At 45.8% G+C, this 16,719-nt stretch overlaps 1 protein-coding gene across 3 annotated transcripts in view; it reads left to right on the top strand.

The window, feature by feature from the left end:
* Positions 1 to 16,719, top strand: part of SK (small conductance calcium-activated potassium channel) — a 146,854-nt gene that overhangs the window by 13,145 nt on the left and 116,990 nt on the right. For 2 of the 3 annotated variants that reach the window (XM_025301155.1, XM_025301157.1), the window contains exon 2: positions 13,609 to 13,744. The exons of the other annotated variant lie outside the window; for it this stretch is intronic. In XM_025301155.1, coding sequence (XP_025156940.1) covers positions 13,615 to 13,744 — 130 coding nt within the window. In that variant the 5' untranslated portion in view covers positions 13,609 to 13,614. The remainder of the gene's footprint in view (positions 1 to 13,608; positions 13,745 to 16,719) is intronic. 3 annotated transcript variants of the gene reach the window in all.

The following is a 16,719-nucleotide window of genomic DNA, read 5'->3' as shown; positions in this document are numbered from 1 at the left end:
ATGGCAATCGCGCGCGCGGACACCGCCGCATGTCATTACGTCGCTTTTACGTGTCGCATCGTAATCGTATGTAACTATCCCGCGCCTTCATCGCGATGCAAACTGCTGAAAGTCCATTGTGTCGACACGGCCGCATTAGCGACGACCTCGAAATTCTATAAGTGAACGAGTCATGAAGCGTGATTCATTATGAGACCGCGGCGGTTTCGGATTCACCGCGGCGAATCGCCCGCGCCGCGCCGTGCCGTTTGTGTGTCACTGTTTGCCTCGAAGCTTGTTTGTTTCCCCGCCGTCCGTATTTTTCGATTAGAATATATACAAGGCAGATGGCGAAGGAGTATTACACGTTTCGTATGCAAAAGCGGAAAGTCGAGTATCGAGACTCGCGATTGGATCCCGACTCGCTCCTCCGTAAATTTCTTCGTAAAAGTTTCAAACAGCTAAATCTTGCGTGAATAAATATTCGATGTGCCGCAGAATTACATCTCATTAAAATTTATTCCCACGTGTCTGCCTCTTTTCTCCCCATTCCGTCTTTCTACCGTTTAGAAAATGGACATCGCAACTTTGCAGCACGTTGAACGTTTAATTATTTCTATCGCTTCTTCAAAGGAATATGAGTTTTTATTACGCTTCTGCTCGTCTGGCTTAATTGCTCGTTTATATATTTTCCGCAACATTATGAACTTTTACAGTAACTTGAGACCACCCAAGTTTTTCCACTCGCCCCCCGGGGGGGGGGGGGCGGGAGAGCTTTTTGTTCCGTTACTTGCTCATGCGAGCACTGCCGAAAGCAGCGAGAGAGAAAACTCTCTTTTCTTCTCTCTTCTTCTCTATTTAAGCGCGAAGTTTATTACTTCCTTAATCAGCTCTTTCGATTTATTTGCACCGGTATTTTCAGTCGTAATATTCTCGCTCCATCATTGTGTGTGCCAGCATTGTTACATTGCGCGCGTGGAAAAAGGCCATGTTACGCGATATTTGTATTTCTGTGAAATTTACATTGCGTTACGACGAAGCCACTTGCGGCAAATTTTTTCCTCACAACGCGACGCACGATGTATGAAAAACAAGCGGCACAACGCACGGGAAGAGGGTCAATCGCGATTTAAGGGTCTCGCTTTAATTGGTCGTCGATGCGGCTGGAGAGTCACCCTCGGTCGAAATTTATTTTGTTTTCGAGGGGGAGTATTTTAATTGGCTCGTTCGTTCCGCTTTCTAACGCGATCGATCACATCATTCATCGGCGGAATCGGAAATTTGTCACGTTCACGCGGGGCAACGCGGGCTTCCGCTCGTGTTCTTCATTTTACCGCCAGAAATAATTGGCAGTTTATTAGCGCGACAACTATCGAAATTTGACTGAGTTGCGTAGCGTCGCGTTCGCGCGCCCGGAAAAAAAAGTATAATCCCAGGCGGCAATTTGCAAGACATCGCTGTGAAGCGGAAACCCAACGCGGGCAAAATAAGAATCGGACTGAGAGTCAACAATTTGTGCGCACACTTTCGCAAAGAAGAGGAATCCCCGCCGCGTCGACGATCCAGAGGAGACGTATATCCCAGAGAGAGAGAGAGAGAGAAAGAGAGAGAGAGAGAGAGAGAGAGAGAGAGAGAGAGAGAGAGAGAGAGAGAGAGAGAGAGAGAGAGAGAGAGAGAGTTCTTCTCTCTGAGAGAAAGATTTCAACAAATATATTCGACCAATTCGCTCCCGTCATCCCGCGATTCATCAATTTGGAAAATCGGTCGGCCGATTGTTGTGGAGGTCCGCGTCGCATAAGATAACAGTGATTCTCGCGTTTCTCCCCGGTCTTTAACGGCTCATTTGCTCCACACCGCCGGCTGCTGACGAGCCAATCATCGCTCTTGAATAAACAATCAGGCTCGTTCGGGCGCCGGAAAGCGCCGGTCGTTCATCGTTCGGGCTCGCTTATGCGTTTTCATCCGTCCATAATATCTCCCGCACAGAGTGCGGGAGTGGGGGAGCGCCGGGGAGGGTGCTTCGCCGTCAAATACACATGTTTCCCCTCCGCCCTCTCATCCTCCGTTTCCGCAATCCCTCGCACGGAAATTCGACACTCGATGTTCGCTTTATTTTTATCTCGCGCCACCCGGCAATTGCTCTCCTGCCGAATTATTTTACTCTCTTGTCTCTGTCGCTCTCGTCCCCCCTCTCCCTCTCTCTCTCTTGCTCATCCATCCTCCCGCCCGTCCCTCTCCCCGCAGACCTGTTTACTACGCGTTTCGCTTCGCCTCCCCTCCCCCCACCCCGCCCCTGTTGTTCCGGTATGGTTGAAAAAATAGCTGGGGCGGTTGGGGCGCGCGCGAGATCGGCGTTTACTCTATCGATCGAGCTTTTATCTGATCCGTCGTTTATTAGCGAGCTTTTACGCGGACGCGCGGCCGCCCGGGAACGTTAACGCGAGCGAAGTGCGTCGTTACGTCGTAACGACGTTAACCCTTCGTCATATGTTTGCGTTGCGGGTTAACCGGCGCGCGGTAGCTCCGACCTCGGATGTTCTCTCTCTCTCTCTCTCTCTCTCGCTCTCTCGCTCTCTCTCCTATCGTATATTAATAAATAATCGCCCGGCGCTTTGTTTCGCGCTCGCATACGCAATCAAGCGCTTCTTTATCGATATTTCTACGAATCGCGCTCCGGCCGCGATGCAGGCGGATCGGGCCGAGCCTCTGGCTGAGTCGTTCGACGAGCCGCGAGCGAGGTTATTATTAGCGGGAAGACTATGGCCTTAGCGATTTCACGAAAGGAACGTCGACGCTCGAGAGCTCGCTCGATTTCGGCCGAGGTATGTTACGCGGCGGCCAAGTCGGGCGAGTCTCGTTTTATCGAGGCGCGCCGGGAAGTAAACGAGAGGAAGAGAAACGAAATGCTGAGGAATATTTGAGTCGCGGCGCGCGTCACGATTGGTCGTAAGATGCAAAACTGCACGACTGCCGAGTGGCCGGAGAAGCGACAGCGAGGGGGGCGGCAGGCGGGAAGGAGAGGCTTTCTTCGCACGTACAATGGCGCATGAATAAATAAAAATGTAGCGCGCTCTCGCGCGCGAGGGAACATCCCGCGGAGGGTCGACGAGGAAGGGGCAGTTAAGTGCGGGAAAACTCCGGGCACCACCGGGGGCTCTCTCTAGCATGTCGATAATTTTATCGATTCGCCGGGAAGACCCGCGGAGGAAGGTGGTCGCAACTACTTCCGGAAAAAGCCTCCGTGGGGTTCGATTAGATCTCCGGGAAATTTCCTCCTCCGTCTAACTAACGCGATCGGTTTTTGCGCGCGCGCGCGCGCGGTTGCAGTCGATGCGGGCAACTTTTCTTGCGGAGTTGTTCAGCTTTCCTCCGACTCCCCGAGATGTCTCTATCTTGATTGCATACTTTAATTAAATTGCTGATTGCGATAGCGCCATTGCGGCGCGGACGCAACGATGGAGAGGCCGGGGGCAAATATAAGTTTATCCCGCCGCGCGAAAATATCGTCGCGCTGGAGCGACGATACTCCCCGGCTCGGAAAAATTGAAGCAAATTGCTGGGAAACGCTCGCGAGGTCCTCTCAATTTTTGTCCGCTGGATCATCTTGATTTTATCTTGATTTTATTAATCGAGCCCCGAGCGATCGCTTGATATCTCATAACGTTGTGGTAATGGAGAGCGCACCGTTATCTCGCGCGCGAGAGACGAGTCGAGCAGCACACGATCGCAGATACGCAGTTATGAAATTTCGGCTGCACGCTGAGACCGCTACAAGTTCCGCTGGGCATGAAATTTATCGCTCCGCAGAGCGGCAGGCTTGCGTGAAATTCCAACAGAACGGCTTTATAATAAAATTATGCGCGAGACGTGACGTTTTTTGCGCCGGACAGAGGATGGTTGGTTTTTATTATTTACGCAGCCAGCCGTCTCCGGCGACTTATATAAAATACCATTGTGCAAGACTCGTATGCAGAAACGTTCAGTCCGAAACGTGTAAAATAAAAAGAGAGAGGAGAGAGAGAGAGAGAGAGAGAGAGAGAGAGAAACAGCAGGAAAAAAAGGAGACGAGTGGGAGAAGAGGGCGAGATGTGTTACGCAAGATGTTTTCCCTGGATAAATTCTGCGCAATGTCGCCGACGAAAATTCCACCCTGCTTTCATTTCGAGCGAGCTTAAGTTGGGTGGACGGCATTAATCTCGACTTATGCTTAAATCCGGCGATATAATCGTCCGAGCAGCGTTCTCCTTCTTAACGCTTCTTACTACCTACGCAGTCTACTATCTACGTATCTTTTTCTTACCCGGAATTAACGTAATATTAGACCTAACAGTGGATAAACGCCAGCATCGCTCGTCGAATCGTTATTCTCCCTTCCGTGATTACGTATAAGGGATGAAGCGAGTGAGCGCAGTTTCTTCCTTTCGCACGTAAGTGTGTAAAAATTTTGAGAAATTCTGCGAGATGTCACGACTGTACGGTGTAAAATCGACTTTGTAAAAAATATACATTGATCATATTTATATCAGAACCACCAGTACTTTTTGAAAAATGTCTTGAGCTCAAAGGTAGAATTCGCTTCCAGCACCCTTAGGAGAAGAGTTTCGCACGTAAAGACGATGAAAAGCCGGATCTTTCGGCCTTTAAAGATAAGAGCTCAGCGATAACGATCGGGAATCTCACGCGAGAGGATAAGGAGTCAATCTCAACACGCAGCAGGCCAGAGTATTTCGGTCATATCGATCGGTCGGGAACTGGTTTTCTGATTTTTGTCGCTTCCCGAGACGGACTCCTCGCGGTTTCCACGAGGAATCGGGTCGATGATCGATCGGTCGCTCAGTAATGAGGTAACTTTTTCAGCGGTTAGTATCGTCTGACCTCCCGCCGCTCGGTATAAATGATTCAAAGTCTCTCTCGCTCTAATTATGGACGCGAGCATAAAGCAAACGTTGTTAGAGCTCATAAATCATGGATATGACAGAAAATATGTAGAAAAAGCGAATCTCTCTCTCGCTGCAAAGATATCAATGAATATCAATACTTTCAGGTCGCGCAGGGCGATGAAGAAACGGGCGTCTTACCGCCGAGACGATTGGAAAAAAAATCGCCAATATGCAGCGTATAAATGAGACGGTAAAATGAACGTAGACGCGTACAGCACAATCAATTATCGACATTTGCAGAATATCGATGTTGTACAGACGCCGTTATTTGTATTGCCGTGTCCCAAGAGTATCGATAGTACAGCGCGTACTGACAGACAGTAGGACATGAAACAGAGAAAAATTGCGGTTATCAATAACGGGGCATCTCGAACGCTCTTTGAGTCGCGCGAACGAAAGAGAATTGAGGGCTCGGTGAATGGAAATTCTGGGAAGGCAAGCTGACCGCAGTCGGACTTTTGTCCCGACAAATGTCTCAAAAAAAAGCACCAAAATATGTCACGACGAATGTCAGAGAGCAAGTTGACCGCGACGACCATGAATTAAATTCTCGTAATGAGCCGATATCAGCCGCAGAAACGAAGCCTTTGCCGTTAAAAGCCTCCGCGCGTTTTCCGCGGGAGCGTGATGCAATTTCAGTCCTCCGCTTCTCCTCCGGTTCTTGATTGTCCTGCGGCCAAAACTAAATGAACGCAAGCGTTCCCCCGTCAACCAGCTCGACTGACGCCATATTGATTTATCCTCGTTTATTAATCGAGTCCGTTCCGGGACGGAAATGCAAATTGCTCGATGTCTACTTCGCCGTCACCGTCGGAATATTTATACACACGATGTGCAACGTGTCCGACGGTAAATATTTTCGTTGTTGTTATCACGCATCGCGTTTCATATTAATCAACTCCCAATTCCCGCTAACCGAGAGCGCCGGCACTCCAGTCTCTCGACAAAATGTTCTCGACGATCCCGCACGAGCGATAATCTTGAAACGCGTAACGCTTATCAACGCCGTGCATTACGTGCGGAAGTACCCGCGAACTCGATACTTACAAAAAAAGGATATCTCGCAACGGTGCATGCAAATGCATCCAAACGAGTATCGTTATCTCGCGATTAATCGATGTATTCTTAGCGTTATATCGCGAACGCTGCACGGCTGTCGATAAATTGAAGCATTCCATTGAAGGGTGTTGTTCACTTTCGACATTCGATCTCGGATATTCCCTCGTGAAGGATCAACTCTCGAGAGAGAAAACGAGAGACAGACAAATGAGTGATAGCGACAAATGAGTTTGCGAGCCACTTAAAACACCTTCTTGGCGATTGGCTCGAGAGGTAAAAAAAAACAGAGAGAGAGAGAGAGAGAGAGAATTTATGCGTGTGTGTGTGAGCAGCAGAAGCGTCGATATACTGTCTCTGCGAGGACTCTCTGAAATTTGAACATTTTGTTGAGAACGCCAAACGCAACGTTTGAGGCTTGCGACAGATTGAAACAGAGATTTTCGAGAGTTTTCGATAACGTCTACATGAAACGGCATTAAATGAATGAGACTGATGAAATATTAAGGTTTCATGTAAATTTCACCGATGATAAATGCCTGCTAAATAATACAAATATTGTTAAAAGAATAATATAATTAATTAATTATCAAAAATGACACTGATTAATATTTATTTTGTGAATCGATAGCTCTTGCACATTATCATGCGACTATCGAACTGACCGTTTATATGTCTCGCAATATTAATAATTATGACATATTAACGCTCGAGAAATGTAATATAATCCAAAACAGTTACGTCGTTACGTAAAGCGATCTCGCGAACATTTCATGTGTCATCGCTCCTCGGGCATTACCTCCCGCGTAAAAGAAATAAATTTCAGGCAACGCGATATGTGCACGTATAAAATTAAATCCTCCTTCCCCTCTCTGTCACACTCCCAAGTCGGGGTAAAAGCAATGAAAAATTTCGTTAGTCCCGATGCCCGAATCGTATGAATGTTTCACAGTTGGCTGGAGAAGTTTTCATAAGATGCAGCATTACTAAAATATGGCAACACCTTGGTAAGAGATTTTCAGATTCTTCAGACGGGAGGGAATCCTCAGGGTGTCATATTCTTGATAGGACGTGAAATTTTGAAAATCCCAGCGAATTAAGCTTCGCATATTCAAGATACCAAGAAATCCGCGTTTCGCGCTTGGATTCGCGCTTAGATCTTCGAATTTCCGTCTCTGCAGACGAAATTCCTCCGCAATTCCTCCTTAAATATCTCCAACAACATCGAGTGTTCATCGTTCACTTGGCGACGTAATGCCATGTGAGCCGCATTAGGATTTCACGTTACATCTTGTGCGGCAAAAACTTAGCCTCATATTCCCCGAGGGGTCGCCTTAAATAGTTTAACCGGGCTCGTAAAATTGCGAGCCGGTATCGATTCGGTCGTAAATAAACCACCAGAGGTAGCGATTGAATTTCAGTCGTCCGCGAGTCATTAAATATTTCGTGTCGGACGTCAGTATTAATAAACAAAGAATTCAGAAATAGGAGCGACGGCGAGTTAATTAACGGTTAACGTCCATCAGAGCGCTCCGACGGAGCCGAATGTTATTTCGGACGGAGCCAAAATTAAGTGATAACTTTCCAATTGTCCAACTACTCGCCGTAATTGAGGTCTCCGAGTTTCAATTTATCGCAGTTTATAACTTCCTGTCGGAAAATTTTGTTCACCCGAAACGCGAATAAATACGACGTGTACACGCATAATGTATAAATAATGAACGCGGGAAAATACGAATGAAATTTCGCGCACTGCTAAGACAAAGGAAGAGAGTGTAAAATTTGCGCGGGCATCATACCTTTCAAATTATTCCTTATATCTTCATTTGTCCCACGCAGCACGAACGGAATTCTTCGGAAGGGACGCGATGACAAGATGGAGACCTCTGCGTGACGAATCGATTACGAGTTGCGAAGTTACCGTGACAAATTTAAGAAGGGAGGAACGTCGAACGAGAGACGTCTCTTGGCACGTAGTACGCGTCGTGTTATGGGTTGACTTTTACATCTGCTGGATTTACGTTATGGCTCATTCAATGTCGACTATAATCTCCTCTTTACTCTACCCAGCCTGTCCTCCAGGTGACGGAGAATGAAGATCGATATATCGAACCCTCCGGGAGCACTAACGCAGACAGACCTTAACTACGATTGATCATTGGTTCTCGTTCGCTCGGCTCTTTGTGCGTGTCCTTCTTCTACTTTATCCTTTATCCTTATTCGCGGAGTATCGGCCTCGCGCGGGGAATTTCTCTTTATTTAATTCTGCAATTTTAGACGGCGAGTGAAGTGAAACTCCAACTCCAAGAAACATTTGTACGTGATATGATTTCTTCGAAGGGATTAATTACGCGTCCCCAAGGCTGCGATAATCAGAGAGATCGAGAAACCGCGTGTACATATCTATTGCGTTATTACTTCAATAATATTTAGTATAAACTCGCAATTTTTTATACGTACGTGCCGAAAGCATCAATTATAGGCTTCGGCGAGAACGAGTAAAGACATCGGGGCGAAAGAAGCAATTACGAATGAAACATCCGGGAATCCCTCGGCGAAAGAACGTGGCTTTGCGTGCACTTCTGAAATAAATCATTGGTCGTTTTCTTCCTCGCGTCCTTTTTTTGGCGGCGTGCAAGTGGAAATTGACAAATAGCGTTGGAGCTCGCCGCAGTTCTTGCCGGGGGGGGGGGGGAGCACTTTGCACTTTATTTTTCCATGAGATAACGACCGTTCCGTTCTCGATATTCTTCGAAATCGCGGGCAGCAAATTACTTTTCCAATTAGTGCGATTAGAGTCAGTCTCCGGGATCAAGAAGAGGACCGCTGAGACACGACAAAATCATCCTCCCCCGTTGCGAATTTTTCGTGGAATTTAACGGGGCTTCCCCGACATTCGCATTCTTCCCCGCTGGCCTCTTAAGAGAAACGCAGGGCGTTGCAATTTCCTTACGATTGCGGAATTATTTATGAGCCTGGAAGTTCCCCTACTGAAACTTCGGAACGTAGTCCGGCGTTTGAATTTTTAAAAAATATTGGACTGACTGCTGCATTTTTCAAACGGTTCCGCGATGCTACCAGAGTCCACTAAGCGTACGATAAAACGAAGCCATCGGCGGCCGTCCAACACGCTTCTTTTCGATTCCACGAGAGAGTGCGAGGCGAGGGATATTTATAAAGCGCACGACATCATTTTGATTCGTGCATCAACAAAGTGAGAGGAGCCGTGATATTATCGGCCGTCAGCCGCTCCGCGTATAAAGCTTTGACTAGACGTTTGCGAACCGATAGAATATACACGCAATTGCCTATTCTCAATTGCAGGCTAGAGGCCGGCTTCTCGCCGTCTACCCTTTAGACCCGGCAGGCCTTTTTCCCATCGATCCGCGAAGCCTTCATCGGATTTAGCTCTGACGATTGAGTCGGCCGCTTTATTACATTAATCCTGTAGTATTCAATCCGGCGCGCTTTTCTCGGAGGAACTTAATGCCTTCCTTCGTGTTTCGCTTCCCGTTCGTCCCCCTCAAAGCCCCCTTCGCCGACTGACGAAATCTAAGCGCCTCTCGCTGCGTGCTTCGCCGGCCTTTCCTTATTTCTCCATGAATTTCCCGCGAGTTAGCTCGGTGTATCGTCGCGCCGTGCGCTTCCCGAAATCCAATCAGATCCTCATCCGAGAGAAACGGTGTCCATTACTTTCTCGGAGCGAGTCATCTCCGTCGCGCCCCGCAGGCCGAGGCGCTTTCGAGCCGAGCCGCATTCGGTGCCGGCTGAAAAGCGAGCTATAAATTTCCTGATCCGCCGGTCTTTACGTTTCTTATTTCCGCGCGACGTTTTCGCGCGTATTCGGCGAGTCGGAAAAACGAGAGCCGGTCAAAGTCGCACACAATGCGCGAGCCAGCGGGATATAATTCCAAAGGCCGGAAGAAGAATGGCCGGCCGGGAAGAAAGACCGATCGTACCGCAGGACGTTTATCACGAATTAAAGGGATCAGAGGGGATGGACACCTCCCGAGCAAATGGCAAGACGTCATCACTCTGAACCGAGCACTTCGCCCTCGATAGTCGTCCTTTTTCGCGCCACTCCCTCGGCCTTGTTTCCTCGGAAATGGTCAAACGTGGTCTTACGCGAGGATGGATGTGCGAAGCCGCTCTTATGAAAGGTCACTGACATTTTGACGCGAAAAGCGAAAGCTCGAGCGAAAGTCCGGAATCAAATGTGAAAGGCCCTGTATGCAAGCAACAGAGAGTTTCAATATCGTTCCACGAGAATATCCGTACGCGATGAGGCTCGAAGAGTTTTTTTCACTCCCTCGCGAGGATCCGCGAGACTCCATCGGGATATTTTTCGTCGTTATTGTCATCTAAAAGCAAAATATATGGTAGAAATTGGAGAGGACCCGGTACTGTTCAATCGATATTATCCCGACTAGAAATTTTGATCAGGTTCACCCAACATTGATAAGGACCTAAATAGAGCGAATGAAAGGTAATCCTAAGTAAGTCAGTCCTTATAATGTCCTAGCAACAAATGAGTAAGGAAGACCTTTACAAGGTTATAATGATTGGGTCCACATTAGGACCTTAATGTACCAACCTAGTGTATGATATAATATGGTTCGGTTGATCAGGTCCTTGTCGGGATCTTATTCATTGTACCTGATATAATTTGCATTATCGAGTTTTAACAAAACAATTTTTGGGTGTCATTTCCAAATATGAAGATGTTTGCATTGAAAAAACACTTCAGATCACTTGAATATATTTATAAAATGCTATAGAAACTATCCTTTTTTTAGCAGTCAATAAATAGTTGTAAAATTAATGCGACTTTTCTCTTTAACTGCTTCATGTCTTGCCACCTTGTGATACTTTATGATCTTATATGATATTCATTTTATGTTTCTTTTCCGAAACATTTTACAAGTACGCTCAAGCGATCTAAAATATTATCTCATGCAAATATCTTTTTACTTGGGAGTGAGATGAAAGAATTCTCAGCGTATCATTTCTTATTTCTAATGTCATCGTCCAATATAGCCGTGGCGAGTAATCGGAAGCCATAATTTGAAAAAAAAAACATAATAAGGATTCCATGTAACTCAATAAGGACCTGACTATGAATCTTTAGCAAGGTCCTGATATCCACGCTGCGTTACATGACTTACTAGGACCCGATAGTATTATTACCTTATTGGGACTTGATGTCCAAATGAGGTTAACCTGATCAGGATCATGGGATCAATTTCTAGTCGGCTAATGTGTTTCCAGTTGCGCTGGGAAAATCGAAGTTCTCTGCAGAATTTAGAACGTCTCCCGAGCCTCACACGTGCAACAAATCCCCGTTCCAAAGCGTGCATTATAACCGCGTGAGGGGAATTTGGGTTTTCCTCAGGGCTGCATTGTGTTTTTCTCCCGAAGAGCTTCCCTCGGAGAAAGGAGGTACGGTAAATAACGAATCGAAAGCCGCTGCTCGGCAATGCGGAAGCTCCGTATGAAGAACCCCGAGCGGGAGAGAGTAACAAGCAGAGAACAGAAATGCATCTCGCGATACGTCTGGCGATACTCATCCGGGCTCACGCGGGCGGAAAATGCCGTTTCGCCGCGATGCGTTTAGCGATCCGATGATGGAAACGCCGTTACAGCAGCGCATAAAAGCACCGCCGCCGTCGAGAGATCATCTATTTTTACACGCCGGTCCAGGATCCGGATGATAAAGCACTCTTGGAACTTTGCACCCCTCCCCCTATTTATAAACCCGGATTTGGCATCGCGAATACGAGCGATGGCTGTTGCTGTTCGCGGCAAGTCTGACTCCGTAGATCAGATTCCGTACAGCGTGTCGATTTGCTTTACGAGGCATCAGTCAGAGAGTCGTTACTTCAATTGAACATTCACAAAGAAGAGAGAGACACGGCGCGGCGCGGCGCGCTCAGTCATGCGTCGGTGAGCGAGAAAAATCGATCGATGTCTACCTGCGACGAGATTTCAAACACGCACTCGACAGAGAATATACACGGAGGACCGTGTTCTATCTCCGCAAAAACGAACCGGCAAATAATCGCGAGAGCTTTTCCCATTCTTACCGCGTGGGCGGTCTGCTTGTAAATATTTATTTCAAGTAAGATCAATTTCCATTCTCTCTCTCTCTCTCTCTCTCTCGAAGAGATTTCTTTCCCGCGAACTTCCCCGCGTCGGTTATTGGATACTTCAGTAACGTAATTTACCAACAAAAATCCACCCTCTCTCGTACTTTTACCTCCCGTCAGAGAGGGAGCCGTTTTTACAGGAGACCCAGCGTTGTAAATTTAACGGCGTTAAGGTGACCCGGTTCGGCACGGCGAAGCAGCAAAATCCTCGGTATTAATTAGTCAGCAAGCTTGACGCACGTACACCACATTACAACTGCGGCGCGATCGATCGCGCTCGGCGGCGTGGAGAGTACGCGCTGCGATAACGTACACTTTGTCACACCGTATTGTGTCTATCGGCAGATACGAGCGATGATGTTACCATACCATGCGAGACCCATAGCGGCTTCCCGTCTTATTGGCTGAACCGAGCGATAACGCGAGCCAAAGGTCCCGATATTTTCCTCGGGCGTTCCCTGCCAGAGAGAGATTCGACGCGACGATCCATCTTATTCTCATCGGAGCGCACGGAGAGAGACGTGAGAATATATTCGGTCGACGAAGCTCCGAGGGAGTGCGATGCGAGAATTTATAAACGCGATATTTCTGAGAGAGAGAGAGAGAGAGAGAGACCCATCGGCAACGTGCGAATAACATTCCGCGCGTACAAAGAGTGCGAGTTACAGCTGAAGACGCGGCAGAATTACAAGGCGAGCTTGCGTGAATCTCGCTTGAGCGACGATTACGGCGAGTACGTGTGTCGCGTGTAATTCCACGCGTCTCGTATGCGGGTCTTTCACCCGGAGTAAAAGGAGGATTCAAACAGGGCTGTCGCATTGAATGTTTTAAACGCGCGAATCGGCGGACCGACCGACGTGTCGCTTATCGTTAAGCGGTGTCAGTTCCTGCGTCAGTCGGCGTCCATAGTTATTTAAAGGCATCGCGTCTGAGTGCTCCCGAAATAGTGTGACGTGGCTGACGTGGTTTGCGAAGCGCCGGTACGGACGGTTTACTCCGCGCAAAGAGAGAGAGAGAGAGAGAGAGAGAGCGCGATATTCAATTTCGCGTTCATTATTGCGAGACCGTCGGCAATTGAATTCTTCGCGAGGAGCGGCGGCGTGTTACAGCGGCGAGTATCATGTCGATGAAACAGCGTTACGACTCTGACGGGATTTCGAGTGACGACTCGGCTCAGCTCGGCTCGACTCCGCTAATTCTTCATGACTCGGCTTTGGATTCTCTCACGGCGCCCGCCTTTTCGGCGACGCGCTCGAATCGCGCGCGGACGAAGAGTGCAAGTCAGCGATGTGTGTGCGCCTGAATGACGTGGCATTCAATTTGCACGGTGCTCGATTCGCGCGGTTTTAAGCCCCGCTCGCCGGGGCTAATGACAATGACATCCAGTGGACAAAAGTCTTCGACGTGTGCCGTCATCACGGCCGGGATATTCCCGGCTAAATGAGAATCGACTCGCGTGTTAATCCACCCGATTATTTCGCCTGCAGGATATTATGCGCGCCTGCGGCGACCTCCGCCGGTCGATAAACCGAAGATTAGCCTCGAGAGACTGTGATTCGAGCGGAAGAACGATCGCTAATACGCCCGTTGTTCATCTCGCCGATCTGCAGATCGCTACGAAAAGTATGTTATTTTTCGCTTAAACGTTCACACAGACAAGTTGGATATTATTGGGTCATTAAATACGAAACGTCCGATTTCGAATCAAAAGTTTGGTTCACCACATTTCTCCAAACTGGAAGTAGTACAATTAATCAAAGTATGCGCCTAAACTACCGACACAGTTTTGCGACATCTTAACGGTAGCGCTTGTTTATGCCAGTAGCGAAGAAGCTTGAAATCGTGAAAGATTTTCCACAGCTTGTTGGGAATTGAATATTTCTCCAAGAAGTGCTCCTGGAGAAGAAGCGGTAGTTGGTGCAAGGTCTGGTGAAATACGGCGGGTGACAGACAATTTCCAAGTCCAGTTCCTGTAGTTTGAGCAGCGTTATTTGTGCGACATGTAGTCGAGCGTTGTCTTGCAAGAGGATTGGTCTGTTTCTATTGACCAATCTCGGCTGCTTAATCGCAAGCGTCGTCATCATTTCATCCAGCTGATTACAGTAGACATCCGCTGTAATCGCTTGACCAGGTTTCATGAAGCTGTAGTGGATAATATCAGCGGTGGTCCACCATTTTCATGGTGGATATATGGTTTCGGAACTTTATCTATATCCAATTATAGTGCTGAACGCTTGCGATATAAAAGAAAATCCGTCTCTCATCACGCATAACAGTTCGATGCAAAAATATTGGGTTGGCAACTAAGTGATTGCGGATTTTAAATAAGAATGAAAATTCAAAATTTTAAATTTGCTTTTTTAAATTTTTTTCAATGCATGTATGCGATACATTGAGCTTCTCTGCGATATCACGTGTTGTGCTATGACGATCTGAATCGATAATGGCCTTGATATGGGTCTCATTCGACTGGACGGCCGGATCGTTGAGCATTTTTCAATGAAAAATCACCAGAACGAAATCTGGCAAACCAATTTTGACACTGCCTTTCTTTCAAGGCTTCATTCCCATATACGGCACATAACTTCTTGTGTGCTTGCGATGCGTTCTTGCCTTTTCGGAAATAATACAATAAAATATGTCTGAAGTGCACGTCTTGCTCTTCCATTTTTAAATTGGGATAAAAACAAAACTAAAGAACTAATCGATATAATTTTTGTACTAAATGAAAGGTAGAAGTCCAAACAATAAGAAAAAAATATAGGTTAGGTACTTCGAACACGTTAACGAAACAAAAGAAAGTGTAAAATCCATCTGTCGACAAAATCCGCAATCACTTAGTTGCCAACCCAATAGTTCGCCTTCACTGTCGTCGTAGTGAAGAAAGGCAAGCTTTGAGACGATTTCTCTCCAGACGCTCGTTTAATTCATGTGAAATCCAGCCTCTTTACCTCGCTGATTTGTTTCAAATGGTCCAGTACTGTTTCAAATGGTCCGGTACTGTTGTATGGAACAGTAACGTTAGACCTTGTTGCTAATTCACGCGTAGTTTGAGATATATCCGCTTCCACTGCAGCTTTCAGCTCATCGTTATCCACCTTAGTCTCAAGTTACCCACACGACTTATTTTCAAAATTAAAATCGCCAAAACGAAACTTCTCAAACCGTCGACGTTGCTAACTGTGCGGGTTATTAGTCACATCTTCACCAAACACTCTGTTGATATTTCGAGTTGTCTGCGCTGCGTTGATTCCACGACGGAACTCATATTCGAAGATCGCACGAATTTTTTACTTATCCGTGGTTATACAAAAATTGCTGTAATAAAGACAATTCGAAAGATAATCACAAACCGAAACACGCGTTTGAAAGAGTGATGGCGTACCTTCGCGACAAGAAAAAATCAGGAATTATAAAAGTGAAATGTCAAAGATATCGACTGTCGAACCTATTACTTAAGGAAATCGGATTTCATATTTAATTACATTTTAACATCCAAAAAAAATATACTCTATTTGTAAAATGATTTCTCCTATAGTCTCATACCCTGTAAAAGAAAAGCAAAGCTTTTGTTTTACAGAAGAAGGATTCCTCTTTCGATAAAACGATTAAAGTGACCCATTCATCTAAAAGTTTATTAGATATTATTCTAACTTTTTCTAATTCTAATTTTCCTCTTTGAAAAAGATTTCCTCTTATATCAATTTTTCTCTCATATGAAGAGGAATATATGGATTTGAACGGCTTCTTTTGTTCAGTCATGCTCTAGACATGAACGAAAAAGTTATCATATATTATGTTCACGGGTCAGAATATTCGGAACGCTTTTTGAAAAGGGAATGCGTGTTGCAGCAACATATTTATAACGAAGATAATTTACTCATATTTGGTCAAATACAGTTTATAATCTATATTGTAGGAGTTGAATAATATATTCTTTCTTTTAACTATGTTTCATACAATTGATTATGATGAACATCTTTGTAGTTATGAAGTTCATAACAAAACTGATTGGAAATTTATTTGTCATGATGATTTTGTTTCATTCGTGCCTACTTATTGTAGAACTAGAACCAGAAGTACATCTATATATATTATTTTTCGTTGTGTACATTATAACAATTTTTTCAAATTAGCCAGTATAACCAGTAAGAATAAAGTACAATAAGAATAAATAATAAACTTCTTAAAAAAAGATTAAATAATCTGTATGTGTATAAGAGGAAATTTGTATTAAAATCGATAAGACTTGCATTATACATGTAACATAACATATAATCCCTTTAACTTTAAGAATAGTGTATTTATAATATTTTCCTCTTAATTTTAGAGGAATCCTCTCTTGAGGCCATATATAAGAATAAAATCCACTAAAATTTAGATGATTGTTCTGAAATTAATTTTTGTTGAATGTTTGAAACTGGACACGACTTCGTCTTCTGCATGACTCGACAAACCGACCACCTTTCGCATCAACCAAATGTCAGCCGCAACTACGTCAATCCAATTTTTATCAAGGAGTAAATTTGTAACCGTGATATTTTCAAACGATGCAGCAGAGAACAGCAGTTTACAGATTTCGCGTGTTTTAATCCACG

The sequence above is a fragment of the Harpegnathos saltator genome, unplaced genomic scaffold (assembly GCF_003227715.2).
Source record: "Harpegnathos saltator strain DR-91 unplaced genomic scaffold, Hsal_v8.6 scaffold403, whole genome shotgun sequence".
Classification (NCBI taxonomy): Eukaryota; Metazoa; Arthropoda; class Insecta; order Hymenoptera; family Formicidae; genus Harpegnathos; species Harpegnathos saltator.
Note: the sequence above shows the minus strand (reverse complement) of the source record. Positions and strands in the feature narration are given on the sequence as shown.